Raw genomic sequence first — 22,256 nt, 5'->3', positions numbered from 1 at the left:
GGCACAGGACGACGAGTGTGGATGCAAGCATCTTGCTGTGACTCGGCGGGGTCACGAAAATTAAAGCATCTTGCTGTAACTCGGCGGGGTTACGAAAATTGTCCTCGCACTCAAACTTGGTTTGCTGTGGCTCGGCGGGGCCACGAAAATTTTTCCGGGGAAAGAGGTGAAGTGTCTAGTGTGAATAGTGTACAGCGATGGCTGTGAACGGAGCAGCAAAAGAAAATGAAGCTATTGAGTGATTAAAGTGGCAGTTAAAACCGCAGCAGGTATTTGAGAAATGTCTACTGGACATGGTGCAGGAACGGCAGGAGCTGTGGGCACCGTATAGAATGGCGGCAGTGGACCATTCTGTGAACTCGCTGGGGGCGCCAGTATTGTCCCAGAGTGCCCAGGGAGGTGGTAAGAGATGTTGTGAACTGAGTCCTAAGACTATTGCTGATTTTTTTTGTACAAATCCCCCTACAGGTGTGGGTGTCCAAAACGGGGTGGAGTCTCAAAAGGGGGTGGATTTTCACAATCGCGTGGAGTATAGAAAACCAAAATTTATTACTGGTTGTGGGTTGGTACCGCCTAAAAATGACGATTTGACCGTTGATAACGGGGTAGCTCCAGTAGAAGGGGTTGACGTCAAAGTGGGAGGTGACCTGTTAGTCCATAAAAACCATGGGGAGTGACACAGACCCCGTAGCTGACGGTGACACTATGAAAGTAGAAAGAGAGGTCAGTCAGGAGGGGCTAGACGAGGGGAGAGAGTCCCCCTCTCGTCGTCGACGGCGCAAGGGCCACAAAAAGGTTGCTCCTGTAGTCTTTGCTGCAAGTGAAAATAAAGAAAATGTAGTACTGTGTGCCTTTGTTTCAAGTGTGGATCCTCCTTTAGAGGCAGAAGAGGAGATGACGTTGCCAGTAGCAACCTCCGGTACAGTACTGAGACAGAAGGATCAGGATCTGACAGCCCTGAAAGAGGAGGCGGCCAGTCATGACCAAGAGCTGGAACCTATCAGGCAGCAGTGTCAGAGTGACGTGCAGAAATTATGGGAAAACCTGGAGAACGTGTCCTCAGACCAGCGGAGCCTGGAGTCTGAACGGCAGAAAATATACCAGGTTGTGAGGAACTTACAGAGAGACCTGGAGGGAAGCAACGAGGAAATTAACCAATGGAAGGAAATGTTCCAGGAAATTAAGGAGGACCGCCGCAAAACCAAGGAGGAGGTTTTGCAGTTGAAGCTTGAGAAAGAGGTGCTGCAGGATGAAGTTTCTGGGTGTGAACAAAACCTAGAACGACTGCTCGAACAGTTCAACCGGGAGCTGTGTGAATCCAAGAAGGAATATGGTGAACGCAGTGGGGAACTGAAACAAATTAAGAGAGACTATGAGGATCTCCTAAGGGTTAAAGAGAAACTAGAGGATGATAAGGTGGATGCAGAGCACATGCGCCAAGTGGTTGAGACTACTCTGCAGGACAACCGTGATGAAAATGATGATCTCCGCAGAAAGACCCTAGGTCTGGAAGCTCAGGTGAAGGAGCTGCAGACGTTCTGTGATAATCTCCAGAGGGCAGAGTCGTGCCTTAAGGAAAGAATCAGCAAGATGGAAGCTGACCGGAAACAGATGGAGGAGTCTATCGGAGAAGCCACAGACCAGGGCCAGGAGTTAGCCACTGGAGATGGGAGGTATGAAACAGATGCCTCCTTGAATAATACGAGCTCGGGTGATTCGGTGGATGTAAGAGCCGAGATCAAGGAGCTCAAGGAGACGCTACAAGCCCATTTGAAGCAAGAGAAGCTTGAGAGACGGGCTGTTGAGAGCCGAGTGGGCGCATTGGAGACAGAGAGGTCTGAGAGAACTCTACTGTTAAAAGGAGCAGTTGAAGCAGGAAGAGCTTCAGAGATGGGCTGCTGAGAGGCGAGTAGCTGAGCTAGAGGAAGAAGTTTTCGGGCTCAAAAGTCGCCTGGCAAAGTATCACTCAGTGAACGAGGCCTCCTTGGAGAAGGAAAAGGAAAAAAAAGTTGCACTTACTCCTTTATACCATGAGAAGGTGGACTTGAGCAGAGCTAAGAGCGTGTTAACAGAAGAGAAGTATGAGATGGAAGTGGTCAAGACAAAAATTATTGAATTTGTAGCTGTGAGTCAGCTCAGGGGAAGCATACAGGGTGAAGAAGCTGAAAGTCAGTTGCCCCTGAAACCTGAGCTAGATGATCGTTTGGAGACCACTGGTGAGACAGAAACCTCTCGGTACAAGTGCCTCATAGATGTACCCGAGGATTTGAGAGAAGAATGCACCTGAGAGTCCGTGCATGAAGAGTTTAAGAAGGCCGTGGGAGCCTGTAAGGTGTACTCGACCTCAGAAGCTAAACAGCTGCTGGTCCTGTCCACAACCGAAGTCACAGTGAAGAGGTTGGCGATCCTAAGTGACATGCACTGGCGATGTATTCGCACAAAGCGGTTTCTCTGGTTGAAGACGGAACAAGCCGTTAGACAAGTGGAGCTTATGAGAAAAGCTCACAGTCTGCGGGAAGAGGTCATCCGGGTGCCTCAGGCTCTGGTGAGAAAGTTCATTGGGAGAAATGGCCGAGCCATGCAGATGATGGTAAAGAAGTCTGGTGTGATGAGAGTAAGCAGTCCACGTGATCGACAGGACTGGATACCAGATGAAGACGACATGGTGTCATTCTCCGCTGTAGGAACGGAAGAAAGTCTTGCATATATACGCATGCTGATGGAGTACCGAGTGACCTACCTGCGAGAGGTAGAACAGTTGAATCTCGCTAGACTGCGAGTGGAAAGACAGAATCATCTGAGCAGCAGAAGATGGCAGCCATCTAGAAATTGTGAGACCAGACAGAGAAAGGGCCCCCTAAATAACAGAACAGCTACAGCTGAAGTTAGGGACCTTTCAAGATGTCCTGAGAGTAGTGGGCATGGGTTTAGAGGTAGTGAGACCTCCAGTAACTCAGGTTTCAGTGGCCCATACAAACGACCCAATAGAGGACGGGACAGTACGGAGTTGAACCGGACCTTATATACCAGGGCATGTGAGTCACACTGCTGTATTGACTGCTGGGAGCGGGGGAGGTCTGACAAGGTTACGTCTGACCGCTTGGAGCGGGGGAGGTCTGACAAGGTTACGACCCGGAAATGTGACTTGACGAAGTCAGTGATAATGACGGATGGTAGGTCCCTAAGGAATGGGCTAATATCGATGACTAATGTTCCAGGGGCTGGGCAGCGCAATTGTCAAGTACATGGTCTCGGTGTGAGCTGTGGGTTATAAGGTGATTGTGTATATTATGTGTTCAACCCCACAAGTTTGAACAGAGGGGGGGATATGTAATGCAGCGGCTTGCAGCATTACTGTAATGGTCCAGGGTGTGTTTTGGCCGACCATGTACCTCCTCCAGGTGACTGGTCACATGACTGTGACATTGCACAGGTCCTGTGCACACAGTAGGTCTGATCACATGACTGTGACATCAGCACAGGTCCTGTCTGTGCACTAGAGGATATATAAACCCTGGTAGATTTGAGACAGGTGTGTAAGGCGTGAGGCCTGTTCCAGTGTGGGACACCGCAAGAGTGTGAGGCCTAGTGAGGCCTATTGAAGCCTGGTGAAGCCTGAAAGGCAGAGTCTGGATCCTTAGGTGTAAGCAATCCCAGTAGCCTTGGAGGGCAAGAGGTTTGGAAGGCAAGAGTTGTGAAAGGCAGAGGCTGGATGTGAGGTGAGATCACATACCAGTAGCCTTTGAAGGAACGAATGCTGGAGACCCCCATCTTGGAAGCCGAAAAGCCACAGTGGTGGCAGAACAAGTCTGAAGCAGCTAAAACCCGGCAAAGGTAAAACAGTGCATTATATGGATGTTGATATAAGTGACTTTGCTGGAGGCTGTAACTGGAGCCAAGTGGGCCTGTCTGCCACTTGAAAGGTTCCTGGACATTATATGTAATATGTCGGCGAGGCACTGAGTTGGACTCGGTTATAGCAGTTATGAAGAGTAATAAACTGCTGGATTGTGAAATACTGGAAAAACGTGGCTGGTGTGCTTTAATTGACCCGGTGCAGCGAGTGTCCCACAGTATGATGACTAGCGCTGCCTTACAAAGTATATAACTACTATAATACTGCCCCTATGTACAAGAATATAACTACTATAATACCGCTCTTATGTACAAGAATATAACTACTATAATACTGCTCCTATGTACAAGAATATAACTACTATAATACTGCCCCTATGTACAAGAATATAACTACTATAATACTGCTCCTATGTACAAGAATATAACTACTATAATACTGCTCCTATGTACAAGAATATACCTACTATAATACTGCTCCTATGTACAAGAATATAACTACTATAATACTGCCCCCTATGTACAAGAATATAACTACTATAATACTGCTCCTATGTACAAGAATATAACTACTATAATACTGCCCCTATGTACAAGAATATAACTACTATAATACTGCCCCTATGTACAAGAATATAACTACTATAATACTGCCTCCTATATACAAGAATATAACTACTATAATACTGCTCCTATGTACAAGAATATAACTACTTTAATACTGCCCCCTATGTACAAGAATATAACTACTATAATACTGCCCCCTATGTACAAGAATATAACTACTATAATACTGCTCCTATGTACAAGAATATAACTACTATAATACTGCCCCCTATGTACAAGAATATAACTACAATAATACTGCCCCATATGTACAAGAATATAACTACTATAATACTGCTCCTATGTACAAGAATATAACTACTATAATACTGCCCCCTATGTACAAGAATATAACTACTATAATACTGCCCCCTATGTACAAGAATATAACTACTATAATACTGCCCCCTATGTACAAGAATATAACTACTATAATACTGCTCCTATCTACAAGAATATAACTACTATAATACTGCTCCTATGTACAAGAATATAACTACTATAATACTGCCCCCTATGTACAAGAATATAACTACTATAATACTGCTCCTATGTACAAGAATATAACTACTATAATACTGCCCCCTATGTACAAGAATATAACTACTGTAATACTGCCCCTATGTACAAGAATATAACTACTGTAATACTGCCCCTATGTACAAGAATATAACTACTATAATACTGCCCCCTATGTACAAGAATATAACTACTGTAATACTGCCCCCTATGTACAAGAATATAACTACTGTAATACTGCCCCTATGTACAAGAATATAACTACTGTAATACTGCCCCCTATAGATAATAATATGGGCCTGTACAGAAAGGAGACACTGTATATGTTAGGGCAATTGCCTAGTATCGATGGTATTATAGAACCTCTCAGGTCAAAATGATGCTGTGAATTTGCCAGGAAAATAAGCATAAACACCATATGTCACTGATACAAATCTTTGTGTAGGACACGACAGGATTATGATTATGTTTGTCACATGGCTGCTAAAAATGGGGCTTTGTGCCAATGTAATTAATAGGGCGGAAAAATAACACACAGGGGACAATGTATTTTTCCACAAAACCATTAATATAATGTAGGACTCGAAACAAGAAAAACCTCTGATAACAAAAATACACAGGGTTTGGTAAATTTGTACAACCTAGCTTATAATTCACTGCTTACAAAAACAAATATTATATTAAAACCTATAAAAGTCAGGTTGTAACGTATAAATACTTCACGTGGATGATAAACCGAAGGTATCGACGTCTGGAAAACGGCATTCGAAAACTGACTGAATTACTATTCCTAACACATACAAGGTCAACACAAACATCTGCCCAATTATTTATGACTAGGACCATGGTAAAAACAAGGGATTAAGGACTGATGTGCTGTCAGAATAATAATAAAAAAAAAAAAAAAAAAGTTCTTGAATGTAAGGAAAGGAAAAATAGAGAGTTGTCAGGCACACAAAAATCACCTGGGACAATTGCACTGTGTGAACCAGAGTGTAGGTGAATATCGCTGAATTTTTTTTTTTTTCAAAATGCAGTTTTATCTTAATTTCCATATCATGGATTAAGTTAGACTTTAATTTGTGCAAGAATATAACTACTATAAGGGCTCGCTCACATTAGCGTATAAATCAGACGAGTGCAATGCGAGTAAACATAGCATTGAACTCTGACCAATGTTAGTAAATGAGTCAGTGCTCATCTGCGAGTTTTTTCCCGGCTCGGATCCCACTGAGGAAAAAAATCACAGCTGCGATTGTCTGCGAACATCGAATCGCACTCACCAATGCAAGTCAATGGGTGCGAGAAAAAAAAAAGGCACGGCACATTGACCGTGCGTGTGCAGTCCAGTTTTGACGCACACCTCTCTTAAGAAACCCGACATTGAACCGTCAGAATAGATACAGGTGCATCTCACAAAATTAGAATATCATCAAAAAGTTAATTTATTTCAGTTTTTCAATACAAAAAGTGAAACTCCTATATTATATAGAGTCATTACACACAGACTAATCTATTTCAAGTGTTTATTTCTGTTAATGTTGATGATTATGGCTTACAGCCAATGAAATATCAAAAGTTATTATCTCACTAAATTAAAATAATTAACAAAAAACACCTGCAAAGGCTTCCTAAGCGTTTAAAAAGGTCCCTTAGTCTGTTTCAGTAGGTTCCACAATCATGGGGAAGACTGCTGACTTGACAGGTGTCCAGAAGGCAGTCATTGACACACTCCACAAGGTCCCAGAGTCTGGAGGAAGAGTGGAGAGGCCACAATCCAAGCAGCTGGAGGTCTAGTGTGAAGTCTCCACAATCAGTGATGGTTTGGGGAGCCATGTCATCTGCTGGTGGAGGTCCACTGTGTTTTATCAAGACCAAAGTCAGTGCAGCCGTCTACCAGGACATTGTAGAGCACTTCATGCTTCCCTCTGCCGACAAGCTTCTTGGAGATGGAAATGTCATTCTCCAGCAGGACTTGGCCCCTGTCCACACGGCCAAAAGTACCAATACCTGGTTTACACACAACAGTATCACTGTGCTTGATTGGCAGCAAACTCGCTTGACCTTAACCCCATAGAGAATCTATTATAGGGAATCTATGGGGTATTGTCAAGAGGAAGATGAGAGACCCCAGACCCAACAATGCAGATGAGCTGAAGGCTGCTATCAAAGCCACCTGGGCTTCCATAACACCTCAGCAGGGCCACAGGCTGATCGCCTCCATGCCACATTGCCGCATTGATGCAGTAATTGCTGCACAAGGAGCCCGACCAAGTATTGAGGGCATTTACTGAACAGACATTTCAGTAGGCCAACAATTCAGATTTTAAAAACATTTTTCAAGCTGTTGTTATAAAGTATTCTAATTTACTGAGATAATGACTTTTGGGTTTTCATTGGCTGTAAGCCATAATCATCAACATTAACAGAAATAAACACTTGAAATAGATTACTCTGTGTGTAATGACTCTATATAATATAGGAGTTTCACTTGTTGCATTGAAGAAATGAAATAAATTAACTTTTTGATGATATTCTAATTTTGTGAGAAGCACCTGTAGATCTAAAGATGTCAGTGAAGTATAGAATCAGTGTTTTGCGTGTGTAGTTTTCTGCACTTGTATTTCTGAACAAATAAATTTAAAATATGGCGTGGGGTTTCCCTTATTTTTACTAACCAGCTGAGGGAAAGCAGACAGCTGAGAGCTGGTGTTATTATTCTAGGAAGGGGCCAATATCCATGGAGCCTCCCAGCCTATTAATAACAGCTCACAGCTGTCTGCGTAGGGTTAACTGGTTAAAAAAGGGGAGAATAAGAAAAAAAAAAGATTCCCCCTATTTTTAATAACCAGAAAAAAGCTAAGCAGACAGCTGCGGGCTGATATTGTCTTGGAAGAGCCATGGATATTGTTCCCCTCCCAGACTAATAACCGCAGCTCTCAGCAGCCCCAGAAATGGTGCACCCATTAGCTGCATCATTTCTGGAGCTTTGCCTAGGCTATTCCCGATTGCCCAGGTGTGTTTAAAATCGGGGTAATGGTTTTGGGGTTGATGTCAGCTTTATAATGTCAGCTGACATCAAGCCCAGGGGTTAGTAATGGAGAGGTATATAAAGACACCCCCATTACTAACCTTACTGATGCCACCACTAGCAGCGTGGGGAAGTTCCCAAGCTGCTAGTGGTGACATTAGTAATGTTAAACCAGTTCACAGCTGGCGGCTCACACAAAAATGACCGTGAAAACCGCCTGCTGTGACCTGCAGTAACCTTAATGATGTCACCGCTCGTCACTGCAGACGGGTTCTCACGCTCCTCTCAGTGTGTTTGGGCTGTCGTGGTGAGCGGCACTTTCACTACCTGAAACACGTTGTTTTATCCACTACCATAGTATTTTAAATTTACTGACTGAAGTGTTTTCTACCTGCACCAATAAAGTAGATTTTCGTGATTTCTGTGGAGCTGGATCATCTTTTCTCTACTATTATAATGCCTCAATGTACAAGAATATAACTACTATAATACTGCTCTTATGTACAAGAATATAACTACTATAATACTGCCACTATGTACAAGAATATAGCTACTATAATACTGCCCCCTATGTACAAGAATATAACTACTATAATACTGCCCCCTATGTACAGGAATATAACTACTATAATACTGCCCCCTATGTCCAAGAATATAACTACTATAATACTGCTCCTATGTACAAGAATATAACTACTATAATACTGCCCCCTATGTACAGGAATATAACTACTATAATACTGCCCCCTATGTCCAAGAATATAACTACTATAATACTGCCCCCTATGTACAAGAATATAACTACTATAATACTGCCCCCTATGTACAGGAATATAACTACTATAATACTGCCCCCTATGTCCAAGAATATAACTACTATAATACTGCTCCTATGTACAAGAATATAGCTACTATAATACTGCCCCCTATGTACAAGAATATAACTACTATAATACTGCCCCCTATGTACAGGAATATAACTACTATAATACTGCCCCCTATGTCCAAGAATATAACTACTATAATACTGCTCCTATGTACAAGAATATAACTACTATAATACTGCCACTATGTACAAGAATATAGCTACTATAATACTGCCCCCTATGTACAAGAATATAACTACTATAATACTGCCCCCTATGTACAGGAATATAACTACTATAATACTGCCCCCTATGTCCAAGAATATAACTACTATAATACTGCCCCTATATACAAGAATATAGCTACTATAATACTGCCCCCTATGTACAAGAATATAACTACTATAATACTGCCCCCTATGTACAGGAATATAACTACTATAATACTGCCCCCTATGTCCAAGAATATAACTACTATAATACTGCTCCTATGTACAAGAATATAACTACTATAATACTGCTCCTATGTACAATAATATAACTACTATAATACTGCTCCTATGTACAAGAATATAACTACTATAATACTGTCTCCTATGTACAAGAATATAACTACTATAATACTGCTCCTATGTACAAGAATATAACTACTATAATACTGCCCCCTATGTACAAGAATATAACTACTATAATACTGCCCCCTATGTACAAGAATATACCTACTATAATATTGCCCCCTATGTACAAGAATATAACTACTATAATACTGCCCCCTATGTACAAGAATATAACTACTATAATACTGCCCCTATGTACAAGAATATACCTACTATAATACTGCCCCTATGCACAAGAATATGACTACTATAATACTGCCCCCATGTACAAGAAAATAACTACTATAATACTGCTCCTATGTACAAGAGAATATAACTACTATAATACTGCTCCTATGTACAAGAATATAACTACTATAATACTGCCCCTATGTACAAGAATATAACTACTATAATACTGCCCCTATGTACAAGAATATAACTACTATAGTACTGCCCCCTACATACAAGAATATACAGTGGGTACGGAAAGTATTCAGACCCCTTTAAATTTTTCACTCTTTGTTTCATTGCAGCCATTTTGCAAATTCTAAAAAGTTCATTTTTTTCTCATTAAAGTCCACTCTGCACCCCATCTTGACTGAAAAAAACCCCAGAAATGTCGAAATTTTTGCAAATTTATTAAAAAAGAAAAACTGAAATATCACATGGTCATAAGTATTCAGACCCTTTGCTCAGTATTGAGTAGAAGCCCCCTTTTGAGCTAGTACAGCCACGAGTCTTCTTGGGAATGATGCAACAAGTTTTTCACACCTGGATTTGGGGATCCTCTGCCATTCTTCCTTGCAGATCCTCTCCAGTTCTGTCAGGTTGGATGGTGAACGTTGGTGGACAGCCATTTTCAGGTCTCTCCAGAGATGCTCAATTGTGTTTAGGTCAGAGCTCTGGCTGGGCCAGTCAAGAATGGTAACAGAGTTGTTCTGAAGCCACTCCTTTGTTATTTTAGCTGTGTGCTTAGGGTTATTGTTTTGTTGGAAGGTGAACCTTCAGCCAAGTCTGAGGTCCAGAGCTCTTTGGAAGAGGTTTTCATCCAGGATATCTATGTACTTGGCCGCAACCAGTCATCCTGTCCCTGCAGCTGAAAAACACCTCCATAGCATCATGCTGCCACCATCATGTTTCACTGTTGGGATTGTATTGTGCAGATGATGAGCAGTGCCTGTTTTTCTCCACACATACCGCTTAGAATTATCACCAAAAAGTTCTATCTTCATCTCATCAGACCAGAGAATCTTATTTCTCATAGTCTGGGAGTCCTTCATGTGTTTTTGAGCAAACTCTATGCGGGGTTTCATATGTCTTGCACTGAGGAGAGACTTCTTTTGGGCCACTCTGCCGTAAAGGCCCAACTGGTGGAGGGCTGCAGTGATAGTTGACTTTGTGGAACTTTCTCCCATCTCCCTACTGCATCTCTGGAGCTCAGCCACAGTGATCTTGGGGTTCTTCTTTACCTCTCTCACCAATGCTCTTCTCCCCTTCTCCCAGTTTGACTGGACGGCCAGGTCTAGGAAGACTTCTGGTGGTCCTAAAGTTCTTCCATTTAAGGATTATGGAGGCCACTGTGCCCTCTAGGAACCTTGAGTAATGCAGAAATTCTTTTATAACCTTGACCAGATCTGTGCCTTGCCACAATTCTGTCTCTGAGCTCCTTGGGCAGTTCCTTTGAGCTCATGATTCTCATTTGGCCTGACATACACTGTGACCTGTGATGTCTTATATAGACAGGACTTGATTTGGAAAGGCACACACCTATTAATTTAATTAAACACAGCTGGACTCCAATGAAGGAGTAGAACCATCTCAAGGAGGATCACAAGGAAATGGACAGCATGTGACTTAAATATGAGTGTCAGCAAAGGGTCTGAATACTTCTGACCATGTGATATTTCAGTTTTTCTTTTTTAATAAATCTGCAAACATTTCTACATTCCTGTTTTTTTTTCAGTTAAGATGGGGTGCAGAGTGTACTTTAATGAGAAAAAAAAATAACTTCTTAGAATTTACCAAATGGCTGCAATGAAACAAAGAGTGAAAAATTTAAAGGGGTCTGAATACTTTCCGCACCCACTGTAACTACTATAATACTGCCCCCTATGTACAAGAATATAACTACTATAATACTGCTCCCTTTGTACAAGAATATAACTACTATAATAATGCCCCTATGTACAAGAATATAACTACTATAATACTGCCCCCTATGTACAAGAATATAACTACTATAATACTGCCCCCTATGTACAAGAATATAACTACTATAATACTGCCCCCTATGTACAAGAATATAACTACTATAATACTGCCCCTATGTACAAGACTATAACTACTATAATACTCCCACCTATGTACAAGAATATAACTACTATAATACTCCCACCTATGTACAAGACTATAACTACTATAATACTGCTCCTATGTACAAGAATATAACTACGATAATACTGCCCCCTATGTACAAGAATATAACTACTATAATACTGCCCCCTATGTACAAGAATATAACTACTATAATACTGCCCCTATGTAGAAGACTATAACTACTATAATACTGCCCCCTATATACAAGAATATAACTACTATAATACTGCCCCTATGTACAAGAATATAACTACTATAATTCTGCCCCTATGTACAAGAATATAACTACTATAATACTGCTCCTATATACAAGAATATAACTACTGGCTGGGGTTCGTAGGAAATTTCTTAACCGGCACGGATAATATATGCGTTGCATTTCTCTTGATTGACTATAGAGGTCCAGAGATTACATGGCATCCAACAGTTTTCCACTTGCGATACTTTTGGACAGGTCATTACTAGAGAAGGGGATCAGTCCACAATTGAGGTCCAGCCATTTTCGAGAGTAATTGGAACACCCAGAAAGCACCGGATGGCAAAATCTTAAAATCCATTCTGACATTTAGAGGGAATGTAGGCAGACGTAGGCGGGCCAGCCAGCACTCATCTTCCCATCCTGTTCTTTCATCTGTATTTGAATTTAATTAGTGAGCCCCGAAGGCTAATCCGCAGAATCCGTCTCTACATCAAGCCAGTAAATATTCTGCGATCCGCTCACAAAGTGAGCTAATTCTTCCCATCAATGGGATAATGATCAGTCTGAATTCATTCCTCAACAGCCGAGGAATACAAGGAGATGTAAGCGAGAAGCTGTCTCAATATTGACTTTACAGCATTGCCAGCAAGAAGACACTTGCCAAATTGCTGCAGGATTTTGAGCGACTAAGCAACTGCTTGTTCTATCTCTTCATGAAAAAGATGTCTGGGCCCACCTGCAGAAGTGGAAGCAGCTGGGGCGTGAGTTGGGAGGGGGATGTCAGGAGAGGAGACAGAACGTAGATTTGCATAATGATAAAAGACACACCGCAAGGCGAAAAACACAAACGCTTCTCCCCATCGCTCCAGGTGTCAATCTGATACCATCAAAATAACAGACATTTTAATGCTTTTATCTTTTGCAATCCTGGATTGGAACACACACATTTGATGACTCCATGCAACCTCTAGCAAACCTATTTGAGCTCCTGGAGGGGTAGAGTTCATGGGCACGGGCGTATCCAAGGGTACATAAAATGAAAGGTGTAATGCAAATAATCGTGCACAGGATGCGATTTATTCATAACCCATTCCAAAAGGTTAAGTGCTCCCGAATAAACCTTTTCCCATCCCTCTAGGACACAGCGAAGGTCAGGAATCGGTGGCCTCCTCTTCCGAAGCTTGTTTCCACCCCAGTGTCTACTTGAAGAAGAGTCAGGAAGTTGGAGGGGGAAATGCAGAACGTAACGGCAACACATACACCCCTTGACTGTTCAGGAGGGAACCCAAAACAATGAAAAAAGTGAAGTGCGTGCAAATGTGTCATCATGAGAGTTCAAGAACCCTAAGGCCACCACTCCTGGAGCACTTCTGCAACTCGGGCAGTCAAACTACTCAACTCATGACTTGGATCCTGATGGACTGGTCACCTACAGTTGACTATATGACCCTGAAGCTTCCAGACTGTGACCATAATACCTGTTTAAAAACTTTAGCAGTTATTCTCCCTCAAGGCAGGTGGAGACGGGCGTATTTGCTGTTCGAGTGAGATCTAACAAAGCATCGGATCACACTTGGACCAATGTTAGTCTCTGGGGCTGTGCATATCTCTGATTTTTCCTTTGGACAGAGACGGAGAAAAAATTTGTAGCAAACCCAAGATTGCCCTCAGCCATGCAAGTCAATGAGTCCATGGAAACCATCCGGCGGTAAATCGGATGACATCTGTGTGCAGTCCAATTTCCGAGCACTGACAGAATGGAGAAGGTGGAGAAATTCTGGTGGACACCAAATTTGTCTTGCATCCTTAAAAATATTGCTTTTTGTAGAACAGGGATGTTAAGTCCCACCAGCGATCACTCCTAAATTGAGCAAAACCACCTATTTTGCACTTTTTCAACCTGGAATTTTGGCAAAATTTCGAGAATTATTTTAATTGGTAGTGGTGAGAAGCAACTGGCATTCAGCCATTAAAATGGAAAAAGGGTACTGGGACTTTGATGGTTAGGAGCGTAATGGTATCAAGCAGCAGCTGGAAGGGGCCTAATTTTTGGCTTTTCATTTTGCCACCCATCTTTAATGAGTGGTACAAAGATCACAAGACAGGCAAAATTTTGGATTCCTAGAATTTCTTCTTTTCGCACTGTGTTTTATCACGGTTACAGTGTGGCGTTCTCCAGCACCAGCTCGGGTAAATACTAATCTATCTGAAGGGTCTGAGAATGAAGCAACTATGGAGGCTACAAAGCTGGTGTGTCCAGAGACAATGTGTGGCCCAAAGAATTGTCATAAAATAGATTGACTGACATCCAGATCAACATTAGCTTTTTTTTTTTTGCTTGGTATATATAGAAATTTTTACACTGGTATAAAAAAATAAAAATAGGAACGTTCTGTGACTTAATTTGCCTGAGAGAATTCACTATTTATAACCCATCTGGGCAAGCGACCCAATCAAATGTAACAACGATTGTACAGATTCATTGCAGAGACGGATTCTGCTGCAGACAGAGAAGGTGGGAAGGGGGATTCTGCTGCAGCAAGCTGCCCCCCAACCGCAACCAAAGAGCTTAAAAACTGCCAAGTGGCAGATAATCAACCACATTCAGCCAACAATCTTCCCAAGAAAAATTCAACACTACAGAACACACTTTTGGCATATAGTAGTCCACCATCATGAACCATCTTGCATAATTATAATATGCTGATCAGCAAAAATTGTAAATGTTGCCCTTTGCCGCCAACCTTTATCTTATGTGCAATGTGGCGATTTTATTGTGGTTTTCGACTGCACATTTTGCTACAATTCATGATCAAACCACATCGGAAAGTGAAAAACTATAAACTTTTTTTGGGAAAATTTTTCATGGAGTAGGGTCGGAATTACTACTGTGAGCGCTCCCGAAAATATGCATAACATTTTGGTACATGTACATTTAGGGCTTTTTCACACGCTGCCAGTTTTCAAAGGTAAAAAAAAAGCTGCACTTTTCAGAAATATCAGAAATGGTTCTTTAATCAAATGCACACGCTGCTTATTTTTTCCTTGCAGATTTGAACCATGAAAGCGTTTGTTTTTTTTTTCCAAAACTGCAGAGTCAATTCTTTCTGCGTTTTTGCGGCGTTTTTGACCCAAGAAATAAATGGGGGGAGGAGGAAGCGAAAATAAAAATGTGTTAAAATCGAGTCAAAAAGAGTTTTTCCTCTAAACACTTTGGTTTCAGGTGCAAAAAAAAAATCTGCTGCAAGAAAAGAAAATGCCTTTAGTTCTGGTGGCAAAAATTGGTCTAAAAACAAGTCAAGAGTTGGTGTAAAGATAGAATAAAGTATCTAAAGATGCACCAAATCTATCATAGAGCATAGAACCCTGTGATAAATTTGCTGCATTTTTTATGTGCTTTTTATGCATTTTTTACATTACAAATAAATCATGAGTTGACTTTTACCAACTGGTAAAAACAAATAAAAAAATGCAGATCTAAAAAGCCCCACACTGGGTAACAAGGTCAGGCAAGCATACAGCACGCTGGGCTCATTTTTGCACTTTCTAGTTATAAATAAAATTATGATGCAAGCCGCATTCGGAGAGGTTGGCTCGCTCTGGTAAACAGGTCCCTGTGAGCTCCGGCTTTGAGCAGAGTTCACTGAAGATGAAAGGGAATCGGCTGTGGATTGCAGAATTCATCGGAGAGGTTATTTCCTAGCAACTCAAGACATGGAATAGAAGTGACTTACAAGCAGCTTCGAAACATGTAAAACCCATTAAGTCACACGTATAGGGCCAGCTTATACGGAGTGTTTTCTTAGTGAGATTGCAGGTTTTTTTTTTCAACAGTCTGTATCAGTGACAGCTGGAGTACTTTGTAGAGACAGACACAATGTCCGTAAAACAGTGACAGCCAGAGTGCGTACATAACACTTTATCATTACCATACACTCCACATGTCACTGTTATGTGGGCAGTCAGGCTGTCATCATGGAGCACTCCAGCTGTCACTGTTATGTGGGTACTCAGGATGTCATCATGGAGCACTCCATCTGTCACTGTTATGTGGGCACTCAGGCTGTCATCATGGAGCACTCCATCTGTCACTGTTATGTGGGTACTCAGGATGTCATCATGGAGCACTCCATCTGTCACTGTTATGTGGGCACTCAGGCTGTCATCATGGGGCACTCCATCTGTCACTGTTATGTGGGCACTCAGGCTGTCATCATGGAGCACTCCATCTATCACTGTTATGTGGGCACTCAGGCTGTCATCATGGAGCACTCCATCTGTCACTGTTATGTGGGCACTCAGGCTGTCATCATGGAGCACTCCATCTGTCACTGTTATGTGGGCACTCAGGCTGTCATCATGGAGCACTCCATCTGTCACTGTTATGTGGGTACTCAGGATGTCATCATGGAGCACTCCATCTGTCACTGTTATGTGGGCACTCAGGCTGTCATCATGGGGCACTCCATCTGTCACTGTTATGTGGGCACTCAGGCTGTCATCATGGAGCACTCCATCTATCACTGTTATGTGGGCACTCAGGCTGTCATCATGGAGCACTCCATCTGTCACTGTTATGTGGGCACTCAGGCTGTCATCATGGAGCACTCCATCTGTCACTGTTATGGGGGCACTCAGGCTGTCATCATGGAGCGCTCCATCAGTCACTGTTATCTGGGCACTCAGGCTGCATCATGGAGCACTCCATCAGTCACTGTTATATAGGCACTCAGGCTATCATCATGAAGCACTCAACCTGCCACTGTTATGTGGGCACTCAGGCTGTCATCATAGAGCACTCCAGCTGTCACTGTTATGTAGGCACTCAGGCTATCATTATGGAGCACTCCAGCTGTCACTGTTATGTAGGCACTCAGGCTGTCATCATGGAGCACTCTAGCTGTCACTGTTATGTAGGCACTCAGGCTGTCATCATGGAGCACTCCAGCTGTCACTGTTATGTAGGCACTCAGGCTGTCATCATGGAGCACTCCAGCTGTCACTGTTATGAGGGCATTCAGGCTGTCATAATGGAGCACTCCAGCTGTCACTGTTACGAGGGCACTCAGGCTGCCATCATGGAGCACTCCAGCTGTCACTGTTACGAGGGCACTCCAGCTGTCACTGTTACGAGGGCACTCAGGCTGTCATCATGGAGCACTCCATCTGTCACTGTTATGTGGGCACTCAGGCTCACATCATGTAGCACTCCAGCTGTCACTGTTAAGCACTCCACCTATGACTGAGTGCCCATATAATGACAGCTACAGTGCCCACATAACAGTGACAGTTGGAGTGCCCCATGATGTCAGGCACAGTGCACTAAGAAAAAAAAAAATGATACATGTGGACACTGGCAGTGTATTACATGGATGACCATTCATCTTGACTACCAGGTAATTCTACATTTGACATTGCAGAAGAAATTACTAATAGGTTGCACCTTCCTTGTTTGCTGGGTTTCCTGAGAGCCAGGAATAATGTGATATGGGGGTCCACATCACAGTTCCTAATAGAACCCACCCAGTAATCCAAAAATCCATGCAGCTAGAGTATTATGGCTCCATCTAGAAGAGATATCTAATACAAAGCCCATCAGTGTCGGACTGCGATGCCAAGGGGCCACGAGTAACATCAACTCCAGGGCCCCACTTTTCAGCTACATGCAAATGTGACATTATCCTCAATCACAAATTTATATAGCAATAAACTGTGTAGATTGTTAAATGAATAAGATGCTGCCTTTTTCTGTATATAGTGATTCAAGTATATTGTGCCAAGAACTGCTAATATAAGAGGGTGGCGGCCCACCGGAGGATTCTCCTGTTCTCCTGAGGGCCAGTCCAAGCCTGAAGCCCATAACCTGCTTCTGCTTTAAAGCCGTTCTGGAGGTATTCTCAATGCCCCATATGGGAAAACACGTCCTCACATGGTGTAAACCAGAACCACAGAGAATCCACATGACGCCGTACTCTGTGCACCCCAAGTGCTTGGCCCAGTCAGTTGCTAAACAAGCCGGCTCGTCCACATGTGACCTACTGGTAGACCAGTGACGAGGAACGAAATATATCTGCAATGTCTGTCAGCGCTTACAACAAAGAAGCTGTCTGGTATCATTAGGAAAAACAAAGCAATATAATGACTTAACTCCTAACCCAAGTCCCAGCTGTTAGTAACATGTCAGCAGCGCTGGGATGTGACACATGATGTAATGCTTCATTATTAACTACTGAATGTTACATAACACTTCATGGGACCTATACATTTACAGATACAATCTCTCACCAGCACTAGATACAATGTAACACTCCCATTGTCACTGCCGCCTCTGAAATTATCAATTTAAGCTTTCACACATTTATCCAGACAGAAAATCAGACACAAAGGAGTCGATTCACTAGAGGTCGATATGAACCAAACCATATGATCACCGCTAACGGGAAAGCTGTTGGCGGATGGGAATTATTAGAAATGTGAAAATGCTGAATGTTTTTTTTTCAAATGCAGTTTTTGTTTTTGCAATTATGTGTAATCTGTTATGACACTACAACTCTGTGTAATCCCTGACAACCTGTCATGTTAGGAGTTGTAGTATCAGAATATCTGATAAGCCAATAGTCGGATATCACTATAGTAAAAAAAAAATAGATTTAGGAAATGGATGTCGCTAAGGCTAGGTTCACACTAGCATTCAATATTTTTCTGTTTTGGACTATGATGTTATGCAAGTTTGGACCTCCTCTTGAAGCCCACATACACATTGCTCGCTAAGAAGCATCCTGCTGCATCAGAAGGCTCCCCCCCACCTTCTACTTTATCTGCAATGTGGTCAAGTTAAATCCAAAATGAGGGGCAGATTCATCAAGCACTTTGCTCCACTTTGCTTGAACGGTCACAATTTTTTTTTTTGCAATTTTTGACTTTTCTATGTTCTAACCAGCTCCTTGTTAAGGGGGCTGTTCTTGGCTGGGAGGGGTCTATGGATGACAAACTCACCATAATTTATGCCACAAAAGTTCCTGGCTGGTGCACGTTTATTTTTGGTGTTGCACTGCACCTGAAAGATGTGTCAAATTCATTGTACATCACCTCTTTTGGCGCATCTTATTCCAGCACACTTATCATTAAGATTGACTTGCAACACACCAGTCTTGATGAATTGGGGCCATAGTTTATTTTCTTACTGCTCCAGGCAAAAAAGTAAAGACGCAGAAGGTACAAGTCTACTGTTTGTCAGCCTACAAAAAGTTTTGTAAACTCCTGAAGCTTCATTGATTGTTGTAAGGTTTATTGTCCCTTTAAGGCAAGTCCAAACACAGAAGACATTTTTATCTCACATATGTAGATAAAATCTATGCGACTTTGACTTCCGTGGTCCCACCGATCAGCTGACTGAATGGGTGCTGAGCCATTTGATTGATGGAGACCCTGGTAAGTTGAAACCCCCACCCCATTGACCGGCTCCTGAGCTTTATTATAAACTATCAGTCATAAGTCTATACATAGCAGATCCACGAGTGTAATGCATGTTTGTATTCCTACATGGCAAGTTAATGGGTTAGAGTGCACATTCGTGTCTTTATATTATGCACACACATGTTGTATTTGACAGGTAAATGTTAGATAGATGGATCCTGACACGGACAGCATTGATCTCTACGGTGGATGTAAGGACACATCAGAAGATGGAAAAGGATGAAGTGAAATGAGATCACATCCTAGGGTGCACTTACACTAATTGCAGAAGACTCACACCTTCCAGACTAAGCAAACTTTTTTTTAACTTTGCAAACTTTTCTTTACAATATTTATTGTGGTCGTGTAAAACTCATTCCCCACTGTCAGATCAAGGCCAGTTTTAGAAAGTTGTAAGAATGCTGCATTTTACGATCCATGTTACAGTTATAACACTGTTAATGCTCGTGGTTCTTCCGATTCCAAATTGGGTTTGCTGGTTGTGTATTCTGGTCCAGATAGATCATTGATCCATTGAATAGGTGATAATGATTGATGTGTGTGGGTGTGGACCCCCACTGACTGCTTGACTTGTGCCCTTGTTCTTCTCTGGATCTCCTCTGGCTGTAAGGTTATGTTCACAAGTCCAGTAATCATCCGCTAGAACGGATCCAGCAGCAATCCTTCGTTGCGCAGACACAACTTTTTTGTCCAGCTTAAAAAAAAACCTGATTTCAATTGGATCCTTTTTTTTAATATTGAAGTCTATGGAAAACTGATCCAAATTTCTTCTATTTTTTTTGCTCACTGGACCCGTTTCAAATGGAAGACAATGGATGGCTATATAACAGATCCGTTTTCTTAGAGTTCCATGTTAAAAAAAAAAAAAACATCAGTTTTTTTGAGTCGGACAAAAAAAGTTGCGTCTGCACAACTTTTCTTTGACAAGGGATTGCCGCTGGATGGGTTCGAACAGACGATTACTGGACATGTGAACATAGCCTTAAGACTATGGCCAGGTGGGGATGAAGGCAGCAGCTGGTTGCACAGGAAACCTGCAGCTCCTTTCCAAGTCTACAGCACTGACAATTAAAAAACAGTTAAGTGGAGCTTAGAAAATGGAAAGCCAGGCTCAGGGGTGGACATAGACAGAAGAGGACCAGTAGATGGACCCTTTGCAGATCTGTAGCTCCTTAATGCGTCTGAGATGCAAACTGCTTGCCGTTTGGGAGCTGGATATGGGCCCCTTTGCGGCTGCACAGGTGGCACCAACAATATGTCACGGTGCAACAAACTGCTGCATTCAGCTCCACCTGGCCATGGTCTTGAAGTCAGGGAAGAACCAGTAGGACACAAGTCCCATCTTCTGGCAATCAGTGGAGTCCATGTGATGGTGATTTTTGGAGACTGGAACACCCCCTTTAAGTAGAGTCAGTAGAACCACAGATGGTTGTAGTCACAATAATGACCCTAAAATGCAGTGGTATTGCGACTGCAGGAAGCTGAGATATGGGGAGTTATTTGCTGGGGTCACCATACTGTGGTCAGAAGTGATATTTTTTTCCTTGGCCAAGAAGAATAAGGGTGTGTTTTTGACCGAGCGGAGATGCTGTCATGCATATACCCGGTTTTTGTAGCGCAATAATATGACATATTTGACATCGGAATTTGCTTTGTAAAAAAAAAAAAACGGTATGCATGCTTGTATACATATATATGTGCGTATCACCTGCCCTAGCTATGCACAGCGCTCCTGCCAGCCAATGGCAGATGATCTCCACCTGTAATAATATCATAAGAGCTTGGTGTCAGCTGTTGCCAGCTGCTGTGTGCAAGAAGATAAAGCCCAGAGATGGAAGGGCCACAGGAGCAGCCCAAGTCCTGAGTGGCACATTTAGAAGATGAGATCATAGTATTAACCCCTATCATTGCTGGAGTGGAAGCAAACACACACTGTACAGACAGACCCTGCTGATTCAATACAGCAACACAAACTACTGAAAATGCACTGAGCTGGGACCACCATACAAGTTGCATTGCACAGAGACCCCCCAATATCATGCACAATTTGATTCTCTACCCTCCTTGGGTTATAAAAGAAAATCGCAGGTACTCACCAAAGCAAATGACAGAAATGTGATGGAGAAAGTCCAGCCTGGCAGTGCTGTGCATGGTGTTGAGGGGGGCTGTGTTCCTTTGTCAGGCAGCCAGGGGGGTGCAGGAGGAGAGAGGCTCCACATCAGCTGTGTCTTTTGTTAGACAGGGGATGAGCACTTGTCATTTCCAGCAGGAGCACATATGCATTAAAGTGGAGCCTTTCTCTGTGTGCTGTATGGGAGGAGGAGTGCAGGCTGGAGGAGGAGGAGGTGGAGAAAAGGAAGCATCTCCTAGTGCTGCAGCTGATGACACTACTTCCTCACACACACATACAAGACCCCACACTCCTCCTCTTCTTCCAGCCCCCATTATTCTACCAGCACGACATCCTCACCTCCATATACACCTTCTGGCAGATGCCCCCTAACTGCTCACCTCTCTCTGCCTCCCTCTCCTGGTCAGTCAGAGTACTGCCCCCAGCCCCCACTATCCCTGCACTGAGATCATCAGGAAACCCTGACACTGACCCATGACTGGAGCCTCTCAGCACAGCTGTCACTGTCTGTATATATTATATATATAATGTATCAATGCAACCAATGTATCAAATTGCAAAGTATCAAATATTGGGTATTATTCTCCTTAATTGTAAA

General features: G+C 42.6%; 1 protein-coding gene across 4 annotated transcripts in view; it reads right to left on the bottom strand.

Annotated features, from left to right (window-relative positions):
- Positions 1-22,022, bottom strand: part of LRP3 (LDL receptor related protein 3) — a 59,547-nt gene extending 37,525 nt beyond the window's left edge. For all 4 annotated transcript variants that reach the window (XM_073659765.1, XM_073659766.1, XM_073659767.1 and 1 more), the window contains exon 1: positions 21,624-22,022. In XM_073659765.1, the coding sequence (XP_073515866.1) occupies positions 21,624-21,678 (55 nt within the window). In that variant the 5' untranslated portion in view covers positions 21,679-22,022. The remainder of the gene's footprint in view (positions 1-21,623) is intronic.
- Positions 22,023-22,256: the final 234 nt, after the last annotated feature.

The sequence above is a fragment of the Phyllobates terribilis genome, unplaced genomic scaffold (assembly GCF_046119375.1).
Source record: "Phyllobates terribilis strain yellow unplaced genomic scaffold, ASM4611937v1 Scaffold_14__1_contigs__length_39327217, whole genome shotgun sequence".
In the NCBI taxonomy this organism is placed as follows: Eukaryota; Metazoa; Chordata; class Amphibia; order Anura; family Dendrobatidae; genus Phyllobates; species Phyllobates terribilis.
Note: the sequence above shows the minus strand (reverse complement) of the source record. Positions and strands in the feature narration are given on the sequence as shown.